Consider the following 24970-nt stretch of genomic DNA (forward strand, 5'->3'; position numbering starts at 1 on the left):
TCCAGAGCTTCCCCCCTCTGCCACCCGCAGTCTCTGCCTGAGAAGGGGCTTTCTAGTGTGTGGAAACCTTTCCTCCTTCACGGCTCCCTCCCACTGGTGCAGGTCCCGCCCCTATTCTTTTGTCTCTGTTTTTTCTTTATTCTTTAGCCCTACCCAGATATGTGGGGAGTTTCTTGCCTTTTGGGAGGTCTGAGGTCTTCTACTAGCATTCAGTAGGTGTTCCGTAGGAGTTGTTCCACATGTAGATGTATTTCTGATGTATTTGTGGGGAGGAAGGTGATCTCCACATCTTGACACTCCCAGCATCTTGAAGCTCCTCCTGTCTGCAGTAGAGTTTTGATTACCCCTTGCAGAAAGGGCAGGAGCAAACTCAAACTGCTTGAGTCTCTGCTGCATTTTAAGTCTTTACACTCCTTTTTTTTTTTTTCCTTTCCCTTTGTGCTTATTCTTTCAGTTGCTCGTAGGATGCCACACTTGGAAGCCTTGTACCCAGTGCTTCAGATGGAGCTCCTAGTGAGAAAAAAATCAATTTTTCATTTTAGATATTACAGTTTTCATCTTTAGATGTTCCACTTGATTCTTTCTTGGATCTTTAATTTCTCTCCTGATTATGGGTCATAGTTTTTGATCTTGGGATCTCTAGGAGGTTTTAACTGGATTCTAAAGATTTTGTATTTTATGTTGTTGACTGTCTGAGTTCTAGTTTTCATAAAGAAGTATTACGCTTTGCTCTCATAGACAGTTTTTGGTTTAGTTTGACCATCCTGAGATGGTGGTCCTTGAGTACTTTTTACTCTGAGGATTATTTATGCCCATTACTAAGGCCTGGTCCTTCTGATGTCTAAATTTAATGATTGAGGGATTCAATTTGGACTTTCTACTGTCACTTGTAGGAATTGAATGATACATAGCCTTTGTGGGTCTGGGAAGCATTCAGCTCACAGCTTTCCAATAACTTTTTAACCAGCCTCATAGAAGTTCATCCATTGCATGCATATCCTAGGAATCAGCATAGATTCAAGGGATCCCTAAGGTGATTTCTGGAATTACTTCTCTGTATAACTCTCTTCTCTCTAGAAATCTGCCTCACAAATTCCTGCCTCTTTAGACGCCTTAAACTCTGATCTATCACATAAATTCAGTAAGGTCACTGTCTCTGCTTTCAGTGATACACACACACATGCACACATGCACACGTGCGCGCGCGCACACACACACACACACACACACACACACACACACACACACACCAACTCTATGACATGAAATATGCTTCCCAGACAGAAAGCTGGGGCAAGCCTAGACCTTACTTTGTTATTTATTTATTTATTTTTGCTCAGCTGTCATAGATCTGCACTGCCTATGGCTTAATGTCAGAAAAAAAATATTTGTTCCATGTATATTAGCCTGATTTTCTAGTTGTTTGAGTCAGAGAGGTAATTTAACCCTTGTTATTCCATCATGATGGAAAGTGGAAGTCTTTCTTCAACTGACAGAGTCATGTAACAGAGAAGCACAAACTAAATATTACATTATGAGTTAAGGCTTAATTTTTCAGAGAATATTGATAGTGTACAACACAGTGACAAAACTCTTTCATTAATAAAACCTGATAGAAACTGGCAAGTCAGTCTTTATGTGAGCAGTTAGATACACAGAGACTTTAAGGTGATCAAAAGTCATTAAGTGGAATTACACAAAAGGCAGTTTGGACTTACAGTTATGAGAGTCATCTACATATAGTAAAAGGTTGGAGTCAGAGAAAGCATGTTGACACTTACAGTAAGAATTCAGAGTGCAGCTGTGCCCTCATTTTAAATTTGACTCAGGGTCACTGTAAAAGAAAGACCACTGGGCTCTGTAAACCATGTTCATGACCTCTTCTAACAATTCTTGTGTTTCCATTTTAACCAATTTATTCCTGTCCAGGAATAAATTTTCTTTCCTGTCCAGGAAAGAAAATGTCAACCATAAGAATCATTAATTCTTAAAAGTAGCTTTATGATATTTCTAAAAATATCTATCACATAAGAGCAAAAAGAAAATAATATTATTTCTATGGATTGCATTACTGATGTTGGACTAGAGTTGTAAGAAAGGTAGCCCTTAATACATTCTGGAGCCAAAAAATGGATATTTAGTTTATTTTTCCTCTTCAGTGTGGTTAAAATACACTAGATTATATGAGGAAGCTAAACGTTTAAAATACATATGTACACCTTAAGTTTTCTTATTTGAATTGATTCTCAGAGCATTAGCTTAAGGTATGCAATAGCTCAAATTGCAAAATTAAAAAAAAAGAATCAACTTTCGTTTCCTTCAACCCTAACCTTGAATAATTCTTAAAGGAAGCCCTTAAATGTAGCTAAGCCAAAACAAAACAAGGCAGCAATATAATCCTGTTTTTAATGATGCCATACTCAGCAATATAATCCCTGTTTTTAATGATGCCATACTCAATTTTTATGTGAATAGCTGTTTATGAAGTCAACCTTCATTATAAAGAGATATGTATAATGTTGTGTCCAATATTTAGTAAAATTTTAATAATCCAAGAAGTAATCATTAACAGCCTAATTTGAAACATTTTTGTGTTACGTGGTTGCTCTTGATTTTAGAAGTAGCTGCTTTAAATGAATAGTGAGTAAATTTTCAAGTATATCTAATTTACATGCCTTTAAAATTTCCACCCCTTTAGTGCTCAATTTAGAAATGTCATTTTAAATTGTTTTTAAAAAAATATACACTTCTTATTTATATAGCTATAAGATTTTAAGATATTATTTGTATAAAAATATGTCACTGATAAAATGTATCAATTAGCTAGTGTTCAACAATTATCATCAATATTAGAGATTGTATCCTTGTTGAAATTTTAGTTTCACCATACTAGTTTCTTTAAATTGGTAGGCACTTTAGAAGATGATGTCTGGCAAAAAAAAAAAAAAAAAAAGAAAAAAGAAAAAAAAAGTGCTTCATAAATATTGTTGAATGAATGAATGCATTTTTAAAGGCTTAAAAAATAAATCTGTAAGTGCTGGAGTACTTGGAAATAAAAGTTTCATTGAGTTTAATTAAGCATAATTAAATACTCTGCCAAACTCACAAAACAATTTTTAGAAATACTAGCAGTCCTTAGGCAACATAGGAGCCATTAGGTAAATGAATTAAAAATGAGGTTGAGAATGGAAATTTCAGTACAGATGCCCAGTCTACTAATTTGCTGATCATTGATGAAAACTAGCTACACATGCTGTTGTTTTGTTTTTGTTTTTGTTTTTGTTTTTTAAACTGATATTTGGTATTGGTTACAGAGAATGTACAGAATTAATTCTGGTTAAATCCTTTATTTTCAAAATATGTTTTTCTTATGTTAAATTTTCCAATAACATTTTAAATTTTTGATTCCTTTTTTTCTCTTCCACAGCATTTAATGAAATGAATTGTTAGTTTCTGATAGAAGGGTTTTGATAATGAAATAGCTAACATATCTACGTATTATAGAAAATGTAGAAATAAAAATGCATGTTCTCCACCATAAATGGAAGTTACAGTACTATATTCCACCATCAGACCTTAGCCATTCTGGATTTTCTTTTTCACTGATAGATTAAGGTGGCTTATTTCTCATATTTGCTTCTGAAATATTGATAGACTTAAAAATAAAAACTACAAAACATTTATCACTGTGCAGGCCTGAATTTTAGATAAGTTAATCAGGAATTTATTTATAACTGTATGCTAAATAATTATAATTATTTTTCTACTTCATTTTGCAATGCAATATTCACCTTTTATTAATATATTACTAAATTTTCTTCTCAAGAAAATCAGTAGTACTTGGGGATTTGAGTTTACCTGGTACACTATTGAAAAATTGTTAAAAGCCAGTGATATCCATTCAATCTAATTATTTTCCTTTTGATTTTTTTTGTTGTTGTTTGTTTAAGGATTAAAACAAGGCGAGCCAACCATGACTGGCAAAACACAGACCAGCAATGTCACCAATAAGAATGACCCCAAGTCCATCAACTCGCGTGTTTTCATTGGCAATCTAAACACAGCCATTGTCAAGAAAGTTGACATTGAAGCCATTTTCTCAAAGTATGGAAAAATAGTTGGCTGCTCAGTTCACAAAGGTTATGCATTTGTACAGTACATGAGTGAGCGGCACGCAAGAGCTGCAGTGGCTGGAGAAAATGCCAGGATCATCGCAGGCCAACCACTTGGTAAGTCCCTCTCCGGTATGGGTTTCTCATTAGTGTTCTAGTCTCTGAGCATATCTGGACAAGCACTACTATTATATTTATCTCTTAACCAATTATAGTACTTATATATTTATAATTTATATTATTTTCTTGTTCTCATATTGGTTTACTTATAAGTGCCTTATTTTCTCTACAAATTTATAAGCTTGAGATTGTCTGCTTTGTAATACTTGTTACCTCCACCAGTCTTAACAGGTCCAGGCAGATAAAAGATACGCATCATGTTTAACTTTATTTGACTTGCAATGATGTCTTATCTTCTAGGAAACACTTTGTGGAGCAAAAAATAAAATAAAATAATTACTTTTTATACTTATAGCACTTGCTCTGAGAGGCTAATGTATTTTCCTCATTTACTGTTTTTTTTTGGGGGGGAGAAGGGATAGAAAATAGCAAAAAGAAGTAAATCTTAATTACTGGAAAAGGAATATAAACTATTCTTTCTTATCTAGGCAGGAATCTTGTATGTCATGCCTGTTCAGTCATGTGCAATAATCACATTTATGTCTGATGTCCAGGGAATAATATAGTTTTTTTTTTCAAAGAAATGAGAATATAGTCTGAAGTAAAAGGAAAATTCTTAGGAGAAAATACTTTGTAGTAAGTATGCAAATAAAAATATAAATTAGACACTTTTTTCTACATAAAGAAAAAGTATAATTAACACATCAGTGATTCCCTAATTTATATCTCTTGTGAGGTTCAGATTCTTATATTAAACTGATTATACCTGGTCTTCTTTTGGATATCCACATCGCAACTTCCTTCACCTGCATACTTCTCCATCACAATAAGTGGAACCTTCATTTATCCAGTTTTTCAAACAAAATCCTAGGTATCAACCTTGATTCTTCTCTTCCCCCCACACTCCAAATGTAATCCATCATCATGTTTCTTACCGTCAATATATCCCAACCCAATCAACTTTTAAGTCTATACCAATAGCCGTCTTATACAGGCCACTATTATCTCAGGTGGACTACTGAAATAACCCCCTAACTGGTCTGCCTCTTCCCAGTCCTGCCAGTGTCCCTTTAAAAACATAAATGAGATTTTGCCATTAATTTGCTCTTAAGTCTGTAATGCCTTTCATTGCACCCAGAATAAGGTTTATATTCTATACCATGGCGATGATGCACCACATTACCACATCTTCAACTCCATCTCCTTCTCTCTGCCTTCTTGTACCACGTCAGTGTTGCTGGCCATCTTGATATGCTACAAACATTCCAAGATTGTTCCTACCTCAGAGGCTTTGGACTTGCTATTCCCTCTGCTCAGAAGACAGGTCCTTGCTAATCATTCTTTCCCTGCTTTACTGTATACTGTGCTCAAATTTTACTTTCCCAGAGAGGCTTTTCTGACCAACTTATCTAAAATAAAATAGTCTTCTACCCTCTTGCCTACACTGTCTATTCTATTATTGTACTTCGTATTTTTTTCATAGCCCTCATCAGTATCTGGAATTACATATTTTTATAAAAAATTTTTTGGCCACACCGCGTGGCTTGCAGGATCTCAGTTCCCCAACCAGGGATTGAACCTGGGCCATAGTGAGGAAAGGCCAGAATCCTAACTGCTAGGCCACCAGAGAACTCCCTGGAATTACATATTTTAATTTATGATGTTACTTCTATCATGCCCACAGACATAATAAAGATGAAGGAGCATATAAAAGAAACAAGCTATAAAAGCATAAACAAATCAAGTTAGAAGAGTGTTAAGAATGTTGTATTATCAAGTTATACAATGTAATTACGAAAAATTGGGGGGAAGGTGTGGAATTCAATAAAGTGAGAGTGAAGTCTGAGGTAATAGTCTTGAGGAAAAAAAAGATGTTTTACATAAGTGCTTGCAATAAAACCACAAATAATCATTACCGTATAAGAATATAGTTTTACTTATATTTCTCCAATTCACTTTTCTATATTTTAAAGAAAAGTAATGCCATCCAAAAGACATTGGTAAGTTTTACATATTTTTTTCTCAATGTCCCAATTCTACTTGTTTACCTTGATATTGGAATTTTCTGACCAATTTTGCTTTAACTTCTAAGTTGAAATCTCTACTTAGGGCCACATCTGAGCCAAAATCAGAGAAATACCCATTTATTGCCTCTACCCTGATTGTTATGAGATTAGTACATACTAGTAGAGATGCTTTTAACTATTAATTTTTAAAAATTAATGACCAATGTAAAGTCCAGTTCACGTGTTAATGAACTATAGATAATTTTCCAGAGTCCCTTTCCTATGTCAGGGAGGGGGAAATTTCCCCCTCTACCCCTCTTGAGTACTTGTGCGTGGGCTAGTAATAAAATTGACACAACACAGATTAACAGGAGAAAAGGGAACAAATTGTAATTTGTGCACATGGAGGTCTCAGAAATGGGGCCCGAGAAGTAGCCAGAGCAGGCAGCTTTTATACTTTTGAGACAAAGAAACAATAATTTTTTTTAACATCTTTACTGGAGTAAAATGGCTTTACATTGTTGTGTTAGTTTCTGCTGTATAACAAAGTGAATCAGCTATATGTATACATATATCCCCATATCCCCTCCCTCTTGCCTCTGCCTCCCACCCTCCCTATTCCACCCCTCTAGGTGGACGCAAAGCACAGAGCTTATCTCCCTGTGCTATGCGGCTGCTTCCCACTAGCTATTTTACGTTTGGTAGTGTATATATGTCAGTGCCACTCTCTCACTTCATCCCAGCTTCCCCTTCCCCGTGTCCTCAAGTCCATTCTCTACGTCTGCGTGTTTATTCCTGTCCTTCCCCTAGGTCCTTCAGAACCGTTTTTCTTTTCTTTTTTTTTTTAGATTCCATATATATCTGTGAGCATACGTTATTTGTTTTTGTCTTTCTGACTTACTTCACTCTGTATGACAGACTATAGGTCCATCCACCTCACTACAAATAACTCAATTTCGTTTCTTTTTATGGCTGAGTAATATTCCACTGTATATATGTGCCACATCTTTTTATCCATTCAAAAGAAACAATAAATTTGAGAGAAATTGACAGGACAAAGAAACTTAGGTTTGGGGACTTAATTAGTAAGGAGTTTAAGCAAAGTGTGGGCTTGAGTAGCACATTAGTAAAGAAGTAAGAAGGTTTGTTTATACAGGTTTCTCTGCCCAAATTCCCTATCGCTGGCAATAAGGGTGTTCTTCTACCTCCTGTTGTAGGGAGGGTACCTTTCACATGAGAGAGATTTATTTCCTGACTTTAGAGAGACAGAGAGGAGGGTTAGTGTCCCTCTTGCATCAGCTCTTTCTTAAGTAACTTTAATTCAAAATAATCAATATGTCAATGAGGCATATTTTGGGGCAGCCTACCCTGGGCCCTAACACCTGTCACTGCTCACTTATTCACTGTCCTTTTGAGAAGAATGCAGTGAGGAAGGAGCAATACCCACACTAAAATTTAGTGCCTTAGTTAGAAAAACCCAAGGAAAAAAATGACGACACCAAATTACTATGCTTTGAGAGCCACAGAATTAAATTGTGCTTCTAATAAGATACATTTTTCATTCCCAGTCATTCTGGGATCCTCTCTCGGTTGTGTCCTCCAGTTAATCTCTGGAGCACCTATTTAATCAGCCATAATCACCCTTTCTGCCTGAATCCAAGTCAAAGACTTTATTCTTTTAGTTGAAATCTAGTCTCTCACTCCTTGTGTCTAAGTTGAATGCCTTTTCATACAAAGCAAGTGCTTTATAACTTAATAACCTTGCTTTTCAGGGCAAGTGTTTCAACATACTCACCTTTTCTTAAACCATATTGCTGGAGACTCAGGAACATCTTGTCTTCCAGATGTTCCTTATAGGAAGCTGGTTCCTGAAGAAAACGGTTTCCCGGGAGGTATATTAATTTCTGGCTTTAAGTATTTTGCTTTTGGTGATAGGGGAAACTTAGGTTTAGGTAAAATCACTGGCTTCTTGAAATTTTTGATACTCAAATAAACCTTTTATGATTCACAACTCCCACTAAACCCTACAAGCCCTTGACTTGAAGTGGATTGATTATGGATCAAATATAGACCACTGACATAAGAAATAGATATTTAAAAATTTAAAAGAGAATCCTCTCCTTAATAATTCATTGAAATTGGATTCTAAATTTTGTTAATATTAGAAATATTTATTATATTTTTAATCGAAATTTAGCCATTGGAACTGTTTTTTCTCAAACGCATTATGTGAAAGGTGAAATAAACATCTTAAATGTTTAATACTGACAATTTTTATATGAGAGGTCACACATAAAGTGTTCTTTTGTACCAAAATACCATGCAGAGGTTGGAGACTAAGTCTCGATCAATGTCAATTTCTACTGATTACACTTTGTTTGATTACACACAAGCTATAAATAGACATTTGTAAGGTCTTTATTTTTAGATACTTTCACTCTTAGGTTGGTTGCAAAAGCACAATTTATGAACTTAGGAAGTCAGTTATTAATAATAGGAAGAATCCAACACTAAAAAATCATTTATCTGTAGAAATTATTTTTTCTCTAAAGTCTGTATACAGGTTCCTTTTGTTGAGGACCAAAGTCTAGCTTAAAAAAAGAATACATAAAATAGAGAATTAAATTAATTTTATTACATTATAAAGGTCTTGTAAATGCTTAAGGAATTCAAAGAAAGAACATGAATAGGGATTGCTAATTTTAAAGTAAATCTGGTGAATATTCTTAATTCTGATCATGAGGGAAGTAATGGAAAATTCATTGATAAGAAGGAATATATTGGAGAGCAATCCTGGGTGTCGACAAAGAAGAAGAAAACAAATGCTGGTAATGATCTATCAAGCGTGTCCTAGGAGTAATGGATTTCAAAAGTGTTTTTATTCTCAGCTACCATTTTGCATCCAGAGTGATCTTTTCAAAATACAAATTTAACCGTATCACCCTTTGATAAAAACTATGTATGATTTTCCATTGTTCTCAAAAAAGAAACTGAAACACTTGCTGTGGCCTACAACTTTCTATGTGATTTGTTTTCTGCTCATTTGCAGACTTACAACATCATCTTCTGAGCCTTTCTTGGTGCTCCATCTGAATTGACTTACATCAGTTCTTTGAACAAGTCATCTTTTCCTCACCAGGACATTTGCGCAGGCTGTGTGAGTGTGTGGAATATGCTTGCCAAGCTTGCCACCATCTCACCTCACTTCTCCACTTCTTCACTCCCTTCAGTTGACTGTTCATCCTTCAGATCGCAGATCAAATGTCATTACTTTAAGGAAACCTACTTTGATACCTCAAACCTACTGGTATCCCTTTCTAGCACATACCTTCTTTTCAATTATATTTTTATATTTACTGTTTTGTGATAGGTATCTTTTCCTTCTCCCCATATGCTAAGCTCCTGGAGAACAGTGACTATATATGTTTATATTAATCTTCTTGGCACCTTGAAGTGTGCTGACACTTCCATGGCAAATGCTCAGTAAGTATGTGCTGGGTGAATGGTTGGATGTTTAGAGGAATGGATGGATTTCACTAAAGGGCATTTTACCCCCATTTAAAAGTGTAACACAAGAAGATGAAGAGAGAAAGAAAAAAGGAGAAGGAGGAGGAAGAGAAGGAGAAAGAAGAAGGGTTGGTTGCAAGTTCCCTGAAAAGCAAGTAATTGCAATGGGGTTGCTGTAAAGGGAAGGCAATGTGGTCTCCATGCAAGGGGATTCAGTCTCTCAAAAGTCAGACACCTGAGAAGTAGCTATGCAATAGGCCTGATTTCTCTAATGATTAGCAATGATGAGCATCCTTTCATGTGTTTGTTGGCAATCTGTATATATTCTTTGGAGAAATGTCTGTTTAGGTCTTCTGCCCATTTTTGGATTGGGTTGTTTCTTTTTTTGATATTGAGCTGCATGAGCTGCTTCTATATTTTGGAGATTAATCATTGTCAGTTGCTTCGTTTGCAAATATTTTCTCCCATTTTGAGGGGTGTCTTTTCGTCTTGTTTATGGTTTCCTTTGCTGTGCAAAAGCTTTTAAGTTTCATTAGGTCCCATTTGTTTGTTTTTATTTCCATTTCTGTAGGCAGTGGGTCAAAAAGGATCTTGCTCTGATTTATGTCATAGAGTGTTGTGCCTATGTTTTCCTCTAAGAGTCGGATAGTGTCTGGCCTTACATTTAGGTCTTTAATCCATTTTGAGTTTATTTTTGTGTATGGTGTTAGGGAGTGTTCTAATTTCATTCTTTTACATGTAGCTGTCTAGTTTTCCCACCACCACTTATTGAAGAGGCTGTCTTTTCTCCATTGTATATTCTTGCCTCCTTTATCAAAGATAAGATGACCATATGTGTGTGTGGGTTTATCTCTGGGCTTTCTAGCCTGTTCCATTGATGTATATTTCTCTTTATGTGCCACTACCATACTGTCTTGATGAGGTATCAGCTCACACTGATCAGAATGGCCATCATCAAAAAATCTACAAACAATAAATGCTGGAGAGGGTGTGGAGAAAAGGGAACCCTGTTGCACTGCTGGTGGGAATGTAAATTGATACAGCCACTATGGAGAACAGTATGGAGGTTCCTTAAAAAACTAAAAATAGAACTATCATATGACCCAGCAATCCCACTCCTGGGCATATACACTGAGAAAACCATAATTCAAAAAGAGTCATATACCACAATGTTCATTTCAGCTCTATTTACAATAGCCAGGACATGGAAGAAACCTAAGTGTCCATCAACAGATGAATGGATAAAGAAGATGTGGCACATATACACAATGGATTATTACTCAGCCATAAAAAGAAACGAAATTGAGTTATTTGTAGTGAGGTGTTTGGACCTCGAGTCTGTCATACAGAGTGAAGCAAGTCAGAAAGAGAAAAAAAAAAATACCATATGCTAGCACATATATGTGAAATCTAAAAAAAAAAAAAAAAGATTGGTTCTGTTGAACCTAGGGGCAGGACAGGAATAAACATGCAGATGTAGAGAATGGACTTGAGGACACAGGGAGCAGGAAGGGTAGGCTGGGACGAAGTGAGAGAGGACATATATACACTACCAAATGTAAAATAGATAGCTAGTGGGAAAAAGCCTCATAGCACAGGGAGATCAGCTCAGTGCTTTGTGACCACCTAGAGGGGTGGGATAGGAGGGTGGGAGGGAGAGGCAAGAGGGAGGGGATATTGGGATATATGTATACATATAGCTGATTCACTTTGTTATACAGCAGAAACTAACACAACATTGTAAAGCTATTATACTCCAATAAAGATGTTAAAAAAAAGCCTGATTTAATTTTTCTAAATATAATCCTGTCTTTAGTAAGCATCAAATGTTAACATACACATATTTTATTCAAAGTTTATAGTAAATGATATATGGGTTTAAAGAAAGGTTTTATTCATTGAATACTTCCTTTACATTCCTTAAAATGGTACCCTTTCATAGTTTTGTCTTATTAATGGCTAGATATTTGCACAGTACTTCATCATTGTCTAAGCTTTTCAAACACAGATTATCTTTTTTGATGCCTATTCTGCTGGATAAGAACTGAAGCTCTGAGAAATAAACTTGCCTTATAGCACACAGATGCTTCTGCAGGATATCAAGCTCATGTAATCTCATCCTAATTACTTTCAATATTTATTCTCACCAGCAATTTTTTTCATATAAGTATATTAGTAACATGACTGTACATCTTGTCATCCAAACCAGGATACTTCTGAGAGTGAGAAGGGATGCTATTAATGATTATTCTGTGATGTCAGGCTTAAACCAGGCAACTTGAATGCATGGTCTTCATTATCTATTGCATTTTTACTTAATGTAGAATCGTCAACTTACTTGATCTTTCTCATAAGACAACTATTGTATAATATTTTAGTTAAAGTATACCAGCCTCAGTATCAGACAAACTTTGACATTTCAATAATTAACATAATAGAAATTTATTTCTTTCTCACATAAAATACAATCAGTGTCCTAGGGAGGAGGTGGGTGAGGATGGAAGCTCTGCCCTTCTTTCATCCAGGGACCAGGCTGTGGGATGTTCTGACATCTTTCAGTGAGTGGCTACTATAGGGGAGGTGAACATTTCCTTTCTTCTCTTCAAGGTTTTCTGGCTGATATAATTATTAAATTAATATAAGACAGATTAACAGGAGAAAAATTTAATTTGTACATACAGGACCTTATAGAAATATGAAACTAAAAAAAGTGACCAAAGCAGGCAGCTTTTATACCTTGTAGACAAGGAAACAATAAATTTGTAAAGAATTGACAAAACAAAGGGGTTTGCCCTTGGGGTAGTAAATTAGTAAAGAAGTAACAAAGTTTGTTTATACAAGCTTCTAGGCCTCAAATTCCCTATTTCTGGTGATAAGGAGGTCTCTTTAATTCCTGGAACAGGAAGGGTACCTTTCCCATGGGAGATTTTTTTTTTTTTGCGGTACACGGGCCTCTCACTGTTGTGCCCTCTCCCATTGCGAAGCACAGGCTCAGGACGCGCAGGCTCAGCAGCCATGGCTCACGGGCCCAGCCGCTCCGCGGCATGTGGGATCTTCCCGGAGCGGCGCACGAACCTGTGTCCCCTGCATCGGCAGGCTGACTCTCAACCACTGCGCCACCAGGGAAGCCCTCCCATGGGAGATTTATTTCTTGCTTTCAGGGGGACAAAAGAGGGTTAGTGTGTCCTTCCTGTATTGGCTGTTTCTCAGGTATTAATAACTATAATTCAAAAGAATCAATATGCCAAAGTGACATATTTTGGGGTGGCATCTCCTGAGCCCCTCACTACCATGGAACACGGAAAGAAGTCAAACCAGCAGACTGGTGAAAAAAGAGGGAGGATTGTGCTCTGGAAGTTTCTGCATTTCAAGCCTGGAAGTAGTCCTCATCTTAATGCTTACATTTCATTGACCACACCTAGATGCAAATAGGACTAGGCAGCCATTCCCACCCATAACCAGTGTATCTTTAGTGTGCAGATGATTCTTTGCCACAGTGGTAAAGTAACTTGAAGAAGTTATTCACTCAGAATTCATTTCCTAGCCTGTAAAATGGAAATAGTAGTGTTTAGTTCAGTGTACAATGCAGAACTCATATGTTTGTGAAGTGCTTAGAACATTGCTTTTATATGGTGCAAGCCCTGTAATAAAAATTTACACACGGTGATTTTAGCCTCTGAAATCATTCTAGTGCTATGAGAAATCCTCTGGGTTTTTTTTCTTTTTTTTTTTTTTCTTTTTTTTCTGGCCGCACAATTCTGAGCAGATTTTGAATAGATGGTATAGGCAGTCCATAATAGTAGAGTCAGTGATTGCTGAGAATAAGAAATTATTTCAGGTGATTACAAGTGTGATGGGAGATAACTCTAGAAGAGGAGAGATTTCAAATTACCGTTATAAGGATGGGCAGATATGGAAAGGTAATTCTAGGTGGATGAAGCATTATACCTGGAGTCCTAATTCAGGCAGAAGTGAATAAAGCCCTGTGGATGAAGAATGGTCTCATAGAGAAGAGTGGAGAGAGATAAGATTGACACCAGGCTGTGCAGGGTCTTACATGATTAATCTCAGTGAGTAGAAATACTTATGAGATTGTATTCAGTCTAATAAAGACTGGCTTCAAAGGAATATCTTATATTTGTTAACTATCATTTAAGTTGCTGTTATGCTTTAGTTATGTAATATATTATTTAATATGCACATTGATTTCCTAGTAATGTTGAAATATTCATTCACTTCTTCATTCATGTGTAAAAGAATTATTAATGTTCTATTACAGCCAGGACATCAATTAGGGTGAGGTCCACAGGAAATGAAAATTACTCTCAGATTTAGTGCAATTGTTACAAGCTATTTACTGAATATTTTATTTTTTATTCTTTGTTCTCGTAATATAATTATCTGTCATTAAGTAACATGGTGCCTGTATTTTGCAATTTCTGGTGGACTGTATATAGCACTGCCTCTCTTTAGAGCAGTGTTTCCTAACCTTGGCAGTATTTAAATTTTGGGCATTTGTTTTGAGGGCTTGTTCTGTGCATTGTGGGATGTTTAGCAGCAACCCTGACTTCTACCCACTAGACACCAGTGGCACCCACTCCTAGTAGTGACACCTGAAGATGTGTCCAGATATTACCAAAAGTCCTGTGAGGGAGGACTAGTTAAAACCACCACTGGTTAAGAAGCACTACTTTAGAGTAATCATAACAAAACAAACTCCATTAATTTAGAAATCTTACAATAGTTTTAAACAAGATAAACTATATAAAAACAATGCCTTGCATTATTTTGACAGTAACTCATAATTTATAATATGGATAGATCTTTTCCAGTTGTCTGGTATGTGCATTTCAGAGCAATTATTATAATGTGTTTATGGCCATAGCTTACCACTTGTATCACCAGTTGTTTTTTGTTTGTTTTTTTTTTTTTTTTTTGCGGTACGCGGGCCTCTCACAGTTGTGGCTTCTCCTGTTGCGGAGCACAGGCTCCGGACGCACAGGCTCAGCGGCCATGGCTCACGGGCCTAGCCACTCCGCTGCACGTGGGATCTTCCCGGACTGGGGCACGAACCCATGTCCCCTGCATCTGCAGGCGGATTCTCAACCACTGCGCCACCAGGGAAGCCCTCACCACTTGTTTTTTTTAATCCTTAAAAACACAAACACCAGAAACAAATTAAACATCTATACAGTTGACATGTTTATATGTTTACCTATTTAAACAGTTTTTAAAGTTCTCTTTCTCTACACATCTTTAATATAATTCCTTTAAGAGATGTGATTCTTTTTCATTAAATCCTTCCATTCAAGCATTTCAGATCACCACTAGAAATTATGAAGAACAAGCCTTATAAAAATGTTCCGTGAAAAATACTGAGTTCTGAGACTACTCAGATGCTTTAATGATGTTCAAATATATTTTATTCAACAGTACCAGTAAAAGCTTGTTAAAACAAAGAAATTAAGAGTTGCAGCATCCCTAGTTGATGTTTTCTCTAGCAAATACATTAGTTCTCCCATTGTGTCTGTCCTACTCCATTTTGGTAAGAGTTATTCTCCTGCATATGCCTTCATGTACAAGTTAGATGCAATGTCTGAACATCCAGTAAGGACAGACTGACAGAGAGCCTGGGCTGAAATGCTGAGCACAGTTGATCACTTCGGACATTGTAGTCTATTGCAGAACCCCTTGCAAAGTGCAGAACCCCTTGAGAAGTATACAACCCTTGTAGGGGCTTCTAAGTTATGAAAATCTTGTAGAAAACTTTCAAAGAATGCTGCCAGTAATAGAGAACATTTTTAGCAAGGCATCATTATATAAAACGATTACAATTTGTATTGATTAAAAAATAATAGCTTTTGCCTGCCTCAGTGTCTAAAGAACATATTATCATCATAATTTCTCAACTTGATAGTTTGACGAAGTTTGCAATTCCCAGGATATGACTCGTAAGCTAATCCTTCAGTTAATTTAAACATTAGCTGCAGTGAGAATATGAAAATTGAATTAGTAAATCTTTGACTTTTTTTTCCTTTTGAACTATTTGCCATTCCAGCATTTTTGTCCACTAAAGAAATGTCCAACACATCCCTATAGTTGAAACAACCAATTTTCCAACAAATTTTATATTATCCAGATATACAAAGTGGTTACCAGTTGCAAAATGTTATATTTAGGTGGCCATTATATTTGTTTTCAAAAACCTATTCACAAGGCTGTGAAGGCTCTTGAATGGTATACATGAGTGAAGGCACAAAGAATTACTTATTGGATGGTATTCAGTATAAGTCATTTTTATTTCATCTTTTCTGTAGTTAAGAGAAATATGCTACCATTCTAAAATAGTAGATTTGGGCTTTCCTGGTGGCGCAGTGGTTGAGAGTCCGCCTGCCCAGGGGACACGGATTCGTGCCCCGGTCCGGCAAGAACCCACATGCCGCGGAGCGGCTGCACCCGTGAGCCATGGCCACTGAGCCTGCGCGTCCGGAGCCTGTGCTCCGCAACGGGAGAGGCCACAACAGTGAGAGGCCTGCGTACCGCAAAATAAATAAATAAATAAATAGTAGATTTTAGCAAGAACATTTTCAGCTATATGTTATTTTCACTCATCAAACTTCTCAAAGAAGTTCAAGATTCACTTCATTACATTTAAAAAATAACTTTTCAACATCCTTCATGGATGCTAGGTAATTAATTTCATTAACCGCATTTTACAAATAAGGAAATCTTATACTGTACTAAATGTTATAGAGAGCATGTTTTCAAGAAAACAGAAGCCTTGAAACTTCCTTTTAATATTTTTCAAAATTACTGTAGATTATCCTTCATTCTACTCTCCAAACTATACATATTTCATAATTGCTTGAGAAGTCTTTGTCCTCTTCTTCCTCCTTCCATGTTCATCCTCATAATCCACTGTTCTCAGTTAATAAGTACTGAAAACAACACTCTGGACTGCAGAGCACAAAACACTTTTCAGGTTTTCAATAATTAAACAGGGCTACTTTATGTGCTCTAAACAAATGCTAATTAGCAAAATTCCAAGATATGGTGAATTAAAGAACTAACGTTTGTCAGCCAGGGAGATACATGCCTCCATATATGAGAGAAAGACTGAGGTATTTTCTTTATGTCTCTAAAATTGTTTATTTGACTCAATCACTGAACCTAAATTAGTGAAAGCAGTCGTAGATACTGTTTATGAGCAATTTTTCACTAAGACTATCACTGGAAACTCCTGAGCAACAGTGAGAAGGACCTTATTAGCTCTAACTTGTTCTAACTTCTTCCCTAGAACAAAGCTGGACACAATGATAGATAAAATGCAATGCCTCAAGTTATCCTTTAGTCTTGTTAGTAAAATATCTGAAAATCACAGTTGAATTAATTTCAAAATGCCTTACTGATAAGAACATTTATTCTTTCAATAGTATTTGTATAATTGTGTTAGATGCTTGCCAACACATATCAAGCTCTAGAAGGGAGTAGAAACACAATGCCACACCAAAATAAAATAAAATTAAAATAACATCGAGTAAATTATAATGTAAAATAATACAATAAAATAGAGGACTGCCCTTAGGAAATATTTTAATCATGTAGTAAAATATGTATACATAAAATAATATGCAACTGAATACAGCAAATATAAAATAAAGCATGAAATAATGCAGATCAAGTACCACAAAAGGAAAAGTATTGTAAGTTTATTGGGGCAATTGTTGAGTGATATATACTGGTATTAAATCATATACAATAGAAGGTGGAAAATGTAAGATAAAACATATTATAATGCCAACATTAAGTATAATGCCATAGTATAATGCCAACATTTTTTTAAAGGGATGCAGTATTGTAAGACTGGAGAAGATCTTTTGGGAAATGTAGATTTGAATTTAATTAGCTCAGAAACAGTCGGTGGCAAAAATTCAAATATTAATCCTATCTAATTATAGATACTGCAGTTCTGAACTTAAATGAATTGAAACTAAAACACAGGAATTGAAATTATACCTTCCAGTGTTTGTGAAAGATGGTGGTTAAGAGTACAGGCTCTGGACTCAGGCTTCCTATGTTAGAATCCTAGCTTTCCACATACCAGTTGGGTAATTTGGGGCAAGTTACTAAAGATCTTGGTGTTGTTCCCTTGGTGTTATCTGTAAAATAGAGATATTCATAAGAGAACCCACCTTATTCAGTTGTTTTGAAGATTAAATGCTTCAATATATACAAAATGCTTAAAACACCACCTGGGACATATAAAGTGCTATAAAAAGCAAAGGAAAATAAAAGACTAGGCATCTTATTAAGTCCTATTGTTAAATCGTTCTCAAAACCTTCTAAAATTTAATTCAGAAAATTGGAGTCCTGGTCTTTGATTTTGAGCTTCCTGGAGGTGTTGAGCCTATTCAAGAATGTTTCCTGTCTGGGCTCTGATTTCCTCATACGTGAGCGGAGTGTGGGCTGTAAGTCCCCAAGAAGTCCTCATGTCCATTATGGTTTGTGCACTTTTTGTCCCGTTGAATAACTGCTTGCTCAATTGTCACGAATACATCCTCCAGGTTGCCTTCTAAGGGGATTTTTGAATCTTATTATTTACATTTATATTTTAATACATATGGAATTGAATATTTTTATGTTGCCTGTTAGTGAACAAATTCACTTATCCTCATATGAATATCCAATTAATTCCATTTTTGAAGGATCTATTCTTTCCTCACTGCCCTGAAATGTCAGTGTGGACACAGAAAAATATGTAAATATTTATATATAATATAAAATATACTTTGTATGTAATTAGACATATAATTTTATTTAGTATCAATTTATATATATAGTTACATTTGTGCTATAGATATTATACTGTAAATGGTACTGATACTACTGTAAATGACATCATTTTGGACATTTCATTTCTTAATTGTTCATTACTGGCATATTTATTGATATACTCATATATCTTCTGAATCCACTTATTACCTTGTGGTCATAAAAGATACTTAATATGATTTTAGTCTTGTCAAATTTATTGAGACTTATTTTGTAGCCTAGCATGTGATCTTTCTTGGAGAATATTCCATGTGAAATTGAATAGAATATTTATTCTGCTCTTTTTGGATAGAATGTTCTGTATATATCTATTAAGTTCATCTGATTTAATGTTTTGTTTAAAGCCAATGTTTCCATATTGATTTTCTATCTGGATGATCTATCAATTGATGTAAGCAGGGTGTTAAAATCCCCTACTAATATTGTAATTCTTTTAATTTCTCCTTTATGTTTGTTAGTATTGGCTTTATGTATTAGGTACTCTCATGTTGGGTGCAGATATATTTGCAAGCTTTTTTTTTTTTTTTTTTTGCTGGATCATATGATAATTCTATTTTTAGTTTTTTAAGGAACCTCCATACTGTTCTCCATGGTGGCTGTATCAATTTACATTCCCACCAACAGTGTAAGAGGGTTCCCTTTTCTCCACACCCTCTCCAGCATTTGTTGTTTGGATTTTCTGATTGATGCCCATTCTAACTGGTGTGAAGTGATACCTCATTGTAGTTTTGATTTGCATTTCTCTATTAATTAGTGATGTTGAGCAGCTTTTCATGTGCTTCTTGGCCATCTGTATGTCTTCTTTGGAGAAATGTCTACTTAAGTCTTCTGCCCATTTTTTGACTGGGTTGGTTGTTTTTTTAATATTGAGCTGCATGAGCTGTTTCTATATATTGGAGATTAATCCTTTGTCCGTTGATTCATTTGCAAATATTTTCTCCCATTCTGAGGGTTATCTTTTCGTCTTGTTTATGGTTTCCTTTGCTGTGCAAAAGCTTTTAAGTTTCATTAGGTCGCATTTGTTTATTTTTGTTTTTATTTCCATTACTCTAGGAGGTGGATCAAAAAATATCTTGCTGTGATTTATGTTAAAGAGTGTTGTGCCTATGCATGTTTTCCTCTAAGAGTTTTATAGTGTCTGGTCTTGTCTTACATTTAGGTCTCTAATCCATTTTGAGTTTATTTTTGTGTATGGTGTTAAGGAGTGTTCTAATTTCATTCTTTTACATGTAGCTGTCCAGTTTTCTCAGCACCACTTATTATTATTTTTTGTGGTATGCAGGCCTCTCACTGTTGTGGCCTCTCCTGTTGTGGAGCACAGGCCTTGGACGCACAGGCTCAGCGGCCATGGCTCATGGGCCCAGCTGCTCCGCGGCATATGGTGTCTTCCCAGGCCGGAGCACAAACCCATGTCCCCTGCATCGGCAGGTGGATTCTCAACCACTGTGCCACCAGGGAAGCCCCCAGCACCATTTATTAAAGACACTATCTTTTCCCCATTGTATATCCTTTTCTCCTTTGTCATAGATTAGTTGACCATAGGTGCATAGGTTTATCTCTGGGATTTCTATCTTGTTCCATTGATCAATGTTTCTGTTTTTTGTTCCAGTACCATATTGTCTTGATTACTGTAGCTTTGTAGTATAGTCTGGAGTCAGGGAGTCTGATTCCTCCAGCTCCGTTTACTTCCCTCAAGACTGCTTTGGCTATTTAGGGTCTTTTGTGTCTCCATACAAATTTTAAGATTTTTTGTTTTAGTTCCATAAAAAATGCCTTTGGTAATTTGATAGGGATTGCTTTGAATCTATAGATTGCTTTGGGTAGTATAGTCATTGTCACAATATTGATTCTTCCAATCCAAGAACATGTTATATCTCTCCATCTGTTGGTATCATCTTTAATTTTTTTCATCAGTGTCTTATAGTTTTCTGCATACAGGTCTTTTGTCTCCCTAGGTTGGTTTTTCCTAGGTATTTTATTCTTTTTGTTGCAATGGTATATGGGAGTGTTTCCTTAATTTCTCTTTCAGATTTTTTATCATTAGTGTATAGTAATGCAAGGGATTTCTGTGTATTAATTTTGTGTCCTGCAACTTTACCAAATTCATTGATTAGCTCTAGGAGTTTTCTGGTGGCATCTTTAGGATTCTCTACGTATAGTATCATGTCATCTGCAAACAGTGACAGTTTTACTTCTTCTTTTCCAATTTGTATTCTTTTATTTCTTTTTTCTTCTCTGATTGCTGTGGCTAGCACTTCCAAAACTATGTAGAATAATAATGGTGAGAGTGGACATTTTTGTCCTGTTCTTGATCGTAGAGGAAATGGTTTCAGTTTTTCACCATTGAGAATGATGTTTGCTGTGTGTTTGTTGTATATGGCCTCTTATATGGTTCCCTCTTAGCCCACTTTCTGGAGAGTTTTTATCATAAGTAGGTGTTGAATTTTGTCAAAAGCGTTTTCTGCATCTATTGACATGATCATATGGTTTTTATTCTTCAATTTGTTCATATGGTTTATCACATTGATTGATTTATGTATAGTGAAGAATCCTTGCATCCCTGGGTAAATCCCACTTGATCATGGTGTATGATCCTTTTAATGTGTTGTTAGATTCTGTTTGCTAGTATTTTGCTGAGGATTTTTGCATCTATATTCATCAATGATATTGGTCTTTAATTTTCTTTGTTTTTGTAGTATCTTTGTTTGGTTTTGGTATCAGGGTGATGGTGGCCTCATAGAATGAGTTTGGGAGTGTTCCTTCCTCTGCAATTTTTTGGAAGAGTTTGAGAAGAATGGGTGTTAGCTCTTCTCTAATTGTTTGACAGAATTCACCTGTGAAGCCATCTGGTCCTAGACCTTTGTTGGTTGGAAGATTTTTAATAAAGTTTCAATTGCAGTGTTTGTGATTGGTCTGTTCATATTTTCTATTTCTTCCTGGTTCAGTCTTGGAAGGTTATACCTTTCTAAGAATTTGTCGATTTCTTCCAGGTTGTCCATTTTATTGGCATAGAGTTGTTTGTTGTAGTCTTTTAGGATGCTTTGTATTTCTGTGGTGTCTGTTTTAACTTCTCCTTTTTCATTTCTAATTTTATTCATTCGAGTCCTCTCCCTCTATTCTTGATGAGGCTGGCTAATGGTTCATCAATTATTCTTTATCTTCTCAAAGTACCAGCTTTTAGTTTATAATATTTGCTATTGTTTTATTTGTTTCTATTTCATTTACTTCTGCTCTGATCTTTATGATTTCTTTCCTTCTGCTAACTTTGGGTTTTCTTTGTTCTTTCTCTAGTTCCTTTAAGTGTAAGGTTAGATTGTTTATTTGAGATTTTTTCTTGTTTCTTAAAGTAGGCTTGTATAGCTATAAACTTCCCTCTTAGAATTGCTTTTGTTGCATCCCATAGGTTTTGGATCATCTTGTTTTCATTGTCATTTGTCTCCAGGTATTTTTTGATTTCCTCTTTGATTTCTTCAGTGATGTCTTGGTTATTTAATAAAATATTGTTTAACCTCCATGTGTTTGTATTTTGTACCATTTTTTCCCTGTAATTCACTTCTAATCTCATAGTTTAGTGGTCAGAAAAGTTGCTTGATATGATTTCAATTTTCTTAAATTTACTGTGACTTGACTTGTGACCCAAGTTGTGATCTATCCTGGAGAATGTTCCATGTGCACTTGAGAAGAAAGTGTAATCTGCTCTTTTTGGATGGAATGTCCTATAAATATCAACTAAATCTATCTGGTCTATTGTGTCATTTAAAGCTTCTGTTTCCTTATTTATTTTCATTTTGGATGATTTGTCCCTTGGTGTAACTGAGGTGTTAAAGTCCCCCACTATTATTGTGTTACTGTTGATTTCCTCTTTTATAGTTGTTAGCAGTTGCCTTATGTATTGAGGTGCTCTTATGTTGGGTGCATATATATTTATAATTGTTATATCTCCATCTTGGATTGATCCCTTGATCATTATGTAGTGTCCTTCCTTGTCTTTTGTAACATTCTTTGTTTTAAAGTCTATTTTATCTGATATGAGTATTGCTACTCCAGCTTTCTTTTGATTTCCATTTGCATGGAATATCTTTTTCCATCCCCTTACTTTCATTCTGTATGTGTCCCTAGATCTGAAGTGAGTCTGTTGTAGACAGCATATATATGGGTCTTGCTTTTGTGTCTATTCAGTGAGAATGTGTCTTTGTTTCAATCATTTAATCCATTCATGTTAAGGTAATTATCGATTTGTATGTTCCTATAACCATTTTCTTAATTGTTTTGGGTTTGTTTTTGTAGGTTTTCTCTTCTCTTGTGTTTCCCACTTAGAGAAATTCTTTAGCATTTGTTGTAACGCTGGTATGGCTGTGCTGAATTCTCTTAGCCTTTGCTTGTCTGTAAAGCTTTTGACTTCTCCATCGAATCTGAATGAGATCCTTGCTGGGTAGAGTAATCTTGGTTGTAGGTTCCTCCCTTTCATCATTTTAAGTATATCATGCTACTCCCTTCTGCCTTGTAGAGTTTCTGCTGAGAAATCAGCTGTTAATCTTATGGGAGTTCCTTTGTATTTTATTTGTCATTTTTTCCTTGCTGGTTTCAATAATTTTTCTTTGTCTTTAATTTTTGCCAGTTTGATTACTATGTGTCTCAGCGTGCTTCTCCTTGGGTTTATCCTGTATGGGACTCTCTGAACTTCCTGGACTGAGATGGCTATTTCCTTTCCCATGTTAGGGAAGTTTTCAACTATAATCTCTTCAAATATTTTTGCGGGTCCTTTCTCTCTCTCTTCTCCTTCTGGGACCCCTATAATGCGAATGTTGGTGCATTTAATGTTGTCTCAGAGGTCTCTTAGGCTGTCATCGTTTCTTTTCCTGTTTTTTTCTTTATTCTGCTCCTCAGCAGTGAATTCCACCATTCTGTCTTCCAGGTCACTTATCCGTTCTTCTGCCTCAGTTATTCTGCTATTGATTCCTTCTAGTGTAGTTTCCATTTCAATTATTGTATTGTTCATCTCTGTTTGTTTGTTCTTTAATTCTTCTAGGTCCTTGTTAAACATTTCTTGCATCTTCTCCATCTTTGCCTCCAGTCTTTTTCTGAGGTCCTGGATCATCTTCACTATCATTATTCTGAATTCTTTTTCAGTAAGGTTGACTATCTCCATTTCATTTAGTTGTTTTTCTGGGGTTTTTATCGTGTTCCTTCATCTGGTACATAGCCCTCTGCCTTTTCAGCTTGTCTATCTTTCTGTGAATGCGGTTTTTGTTCCACATGCTGCAGGATTGTAGTTCTTCTTGCTTCTGCTGTCTGCCCTCTGGTGGATGAGGCTACCTCGTGTTGTGTTTTCTTATTGGATTGATCCCTTAATCATTATGTAATGTTCTTCTTTATCTCTTGTTACAGTCTTTGTTTTAAAGTCTAATTTGTCTGATACAAGTATTGCTACTTCAGCTTTCTTTTTGTTTCCATTTGCATGGAATATCTTTATCCATCACTTCGCTTTCAGTCTGTGAGTGTTTTTAGAGCTGAAATGAGTCACTTGTATGCAGCTTATACATGGGCCTTGCTTGTTTTTATTCAAGCAGCCACCCTATGTCTTTTGATTTGAGCCTCTTTTCTATTTACATTTAAAGTAATTTTTGGTATGTATATACTTATTGCCATTTTGTTAATTGTTCTCAGCTGTTTTTGTAGTTCTTCTCTGTTCCTTTCTTCTTCTTTTGCTCACTTCCTGTATGATTTAATAACTATGTTTAGTGTTATGTTTGGATTCTTTTTCTGTATTTTTTGTGTATCTATTATATGTTTTAGTCACGGTTAGTTTGAGGTTCATATATAATGATTTACATATGCATCTGTCTATTTTAAGTTGATGATCTCTTAAGGTTAAATGCATATAAAAGCCCTAAATTTTTACATTTCCTCCAATGTTTTATATTTTACATCTTTTTATTTTGTGTATCCCTTAAGTATTCATTTTAAATGTAGACGATTTTACCACTTTTTTCTTTTAACCTTATTACTAGCTTTATATGTTGTAGACCCACTAACTTCATTATATGTTTACCTTTACCAGTGAGATTTTTTTCTTTCATCCATTTTTATTTCCAATTGTGGCCGTTTCTTTTCTGCTTAAAGGAGCCACTTTAATATTCCTTGTAAGGCCAGTTTAGAGGTGATAAACTCTTAGTTTTTGCTTGTCTATAAAGTTCTCTATCTCTCCTTCAGTTTTTTTTTTCTCCTTCAATTCTGAATAATAATTTTGCCATGTAGATTATTCTTGTTTGTTTGTTTTTTCTTTCAGCACTTTTAATATATCATATAACTCCCTTCTTGTCTGCAAAATTTCTGCTTAAATGTCTGCTGATAGCCTTATGGGAGTTCTGTTGTATATAATTAGTTGCTTTT

General features: G+C 35.5%; 1 protein-coding gene across 1 annotated transcript in view; it reads left to right on the forward strand.

The window, feature by feature from the left end:
• Positions 1-3955: 3955 nt before the first annotated feature.
• RALYL (RALY RNA binding protein like) overlaps positions 3956-24970 on the forward strand; it is a gene marked incomplete at its 3' end in the record, with an annotated part of 523686 nt that continues 502671 nt past the window's right edge. The window contains exon 1 of the mRNA XM_082858435.1: positions 3956-4229. Within this exon, the coding sequence (XP_082714561.1) occupies positions 3974-4229 (256 nt within the window). The 5' untranslated portion in view covers positions 3956-3973. The remainder of the gene's footprint in view (positions 4230-24970) is intronic.

This window comes from Leucopleurus acutus, assembly GCF_964270905.1.
Source record: "Leucopleurus acutus genome assembly, chromosome: 17".
NCBI classification, from domain to species: Eukaryota; Metazoa; Chordata; class Mammalia; order Artiodactyla; family Delphinidae; genus Leucopleurus; species Leucopleurus acutus.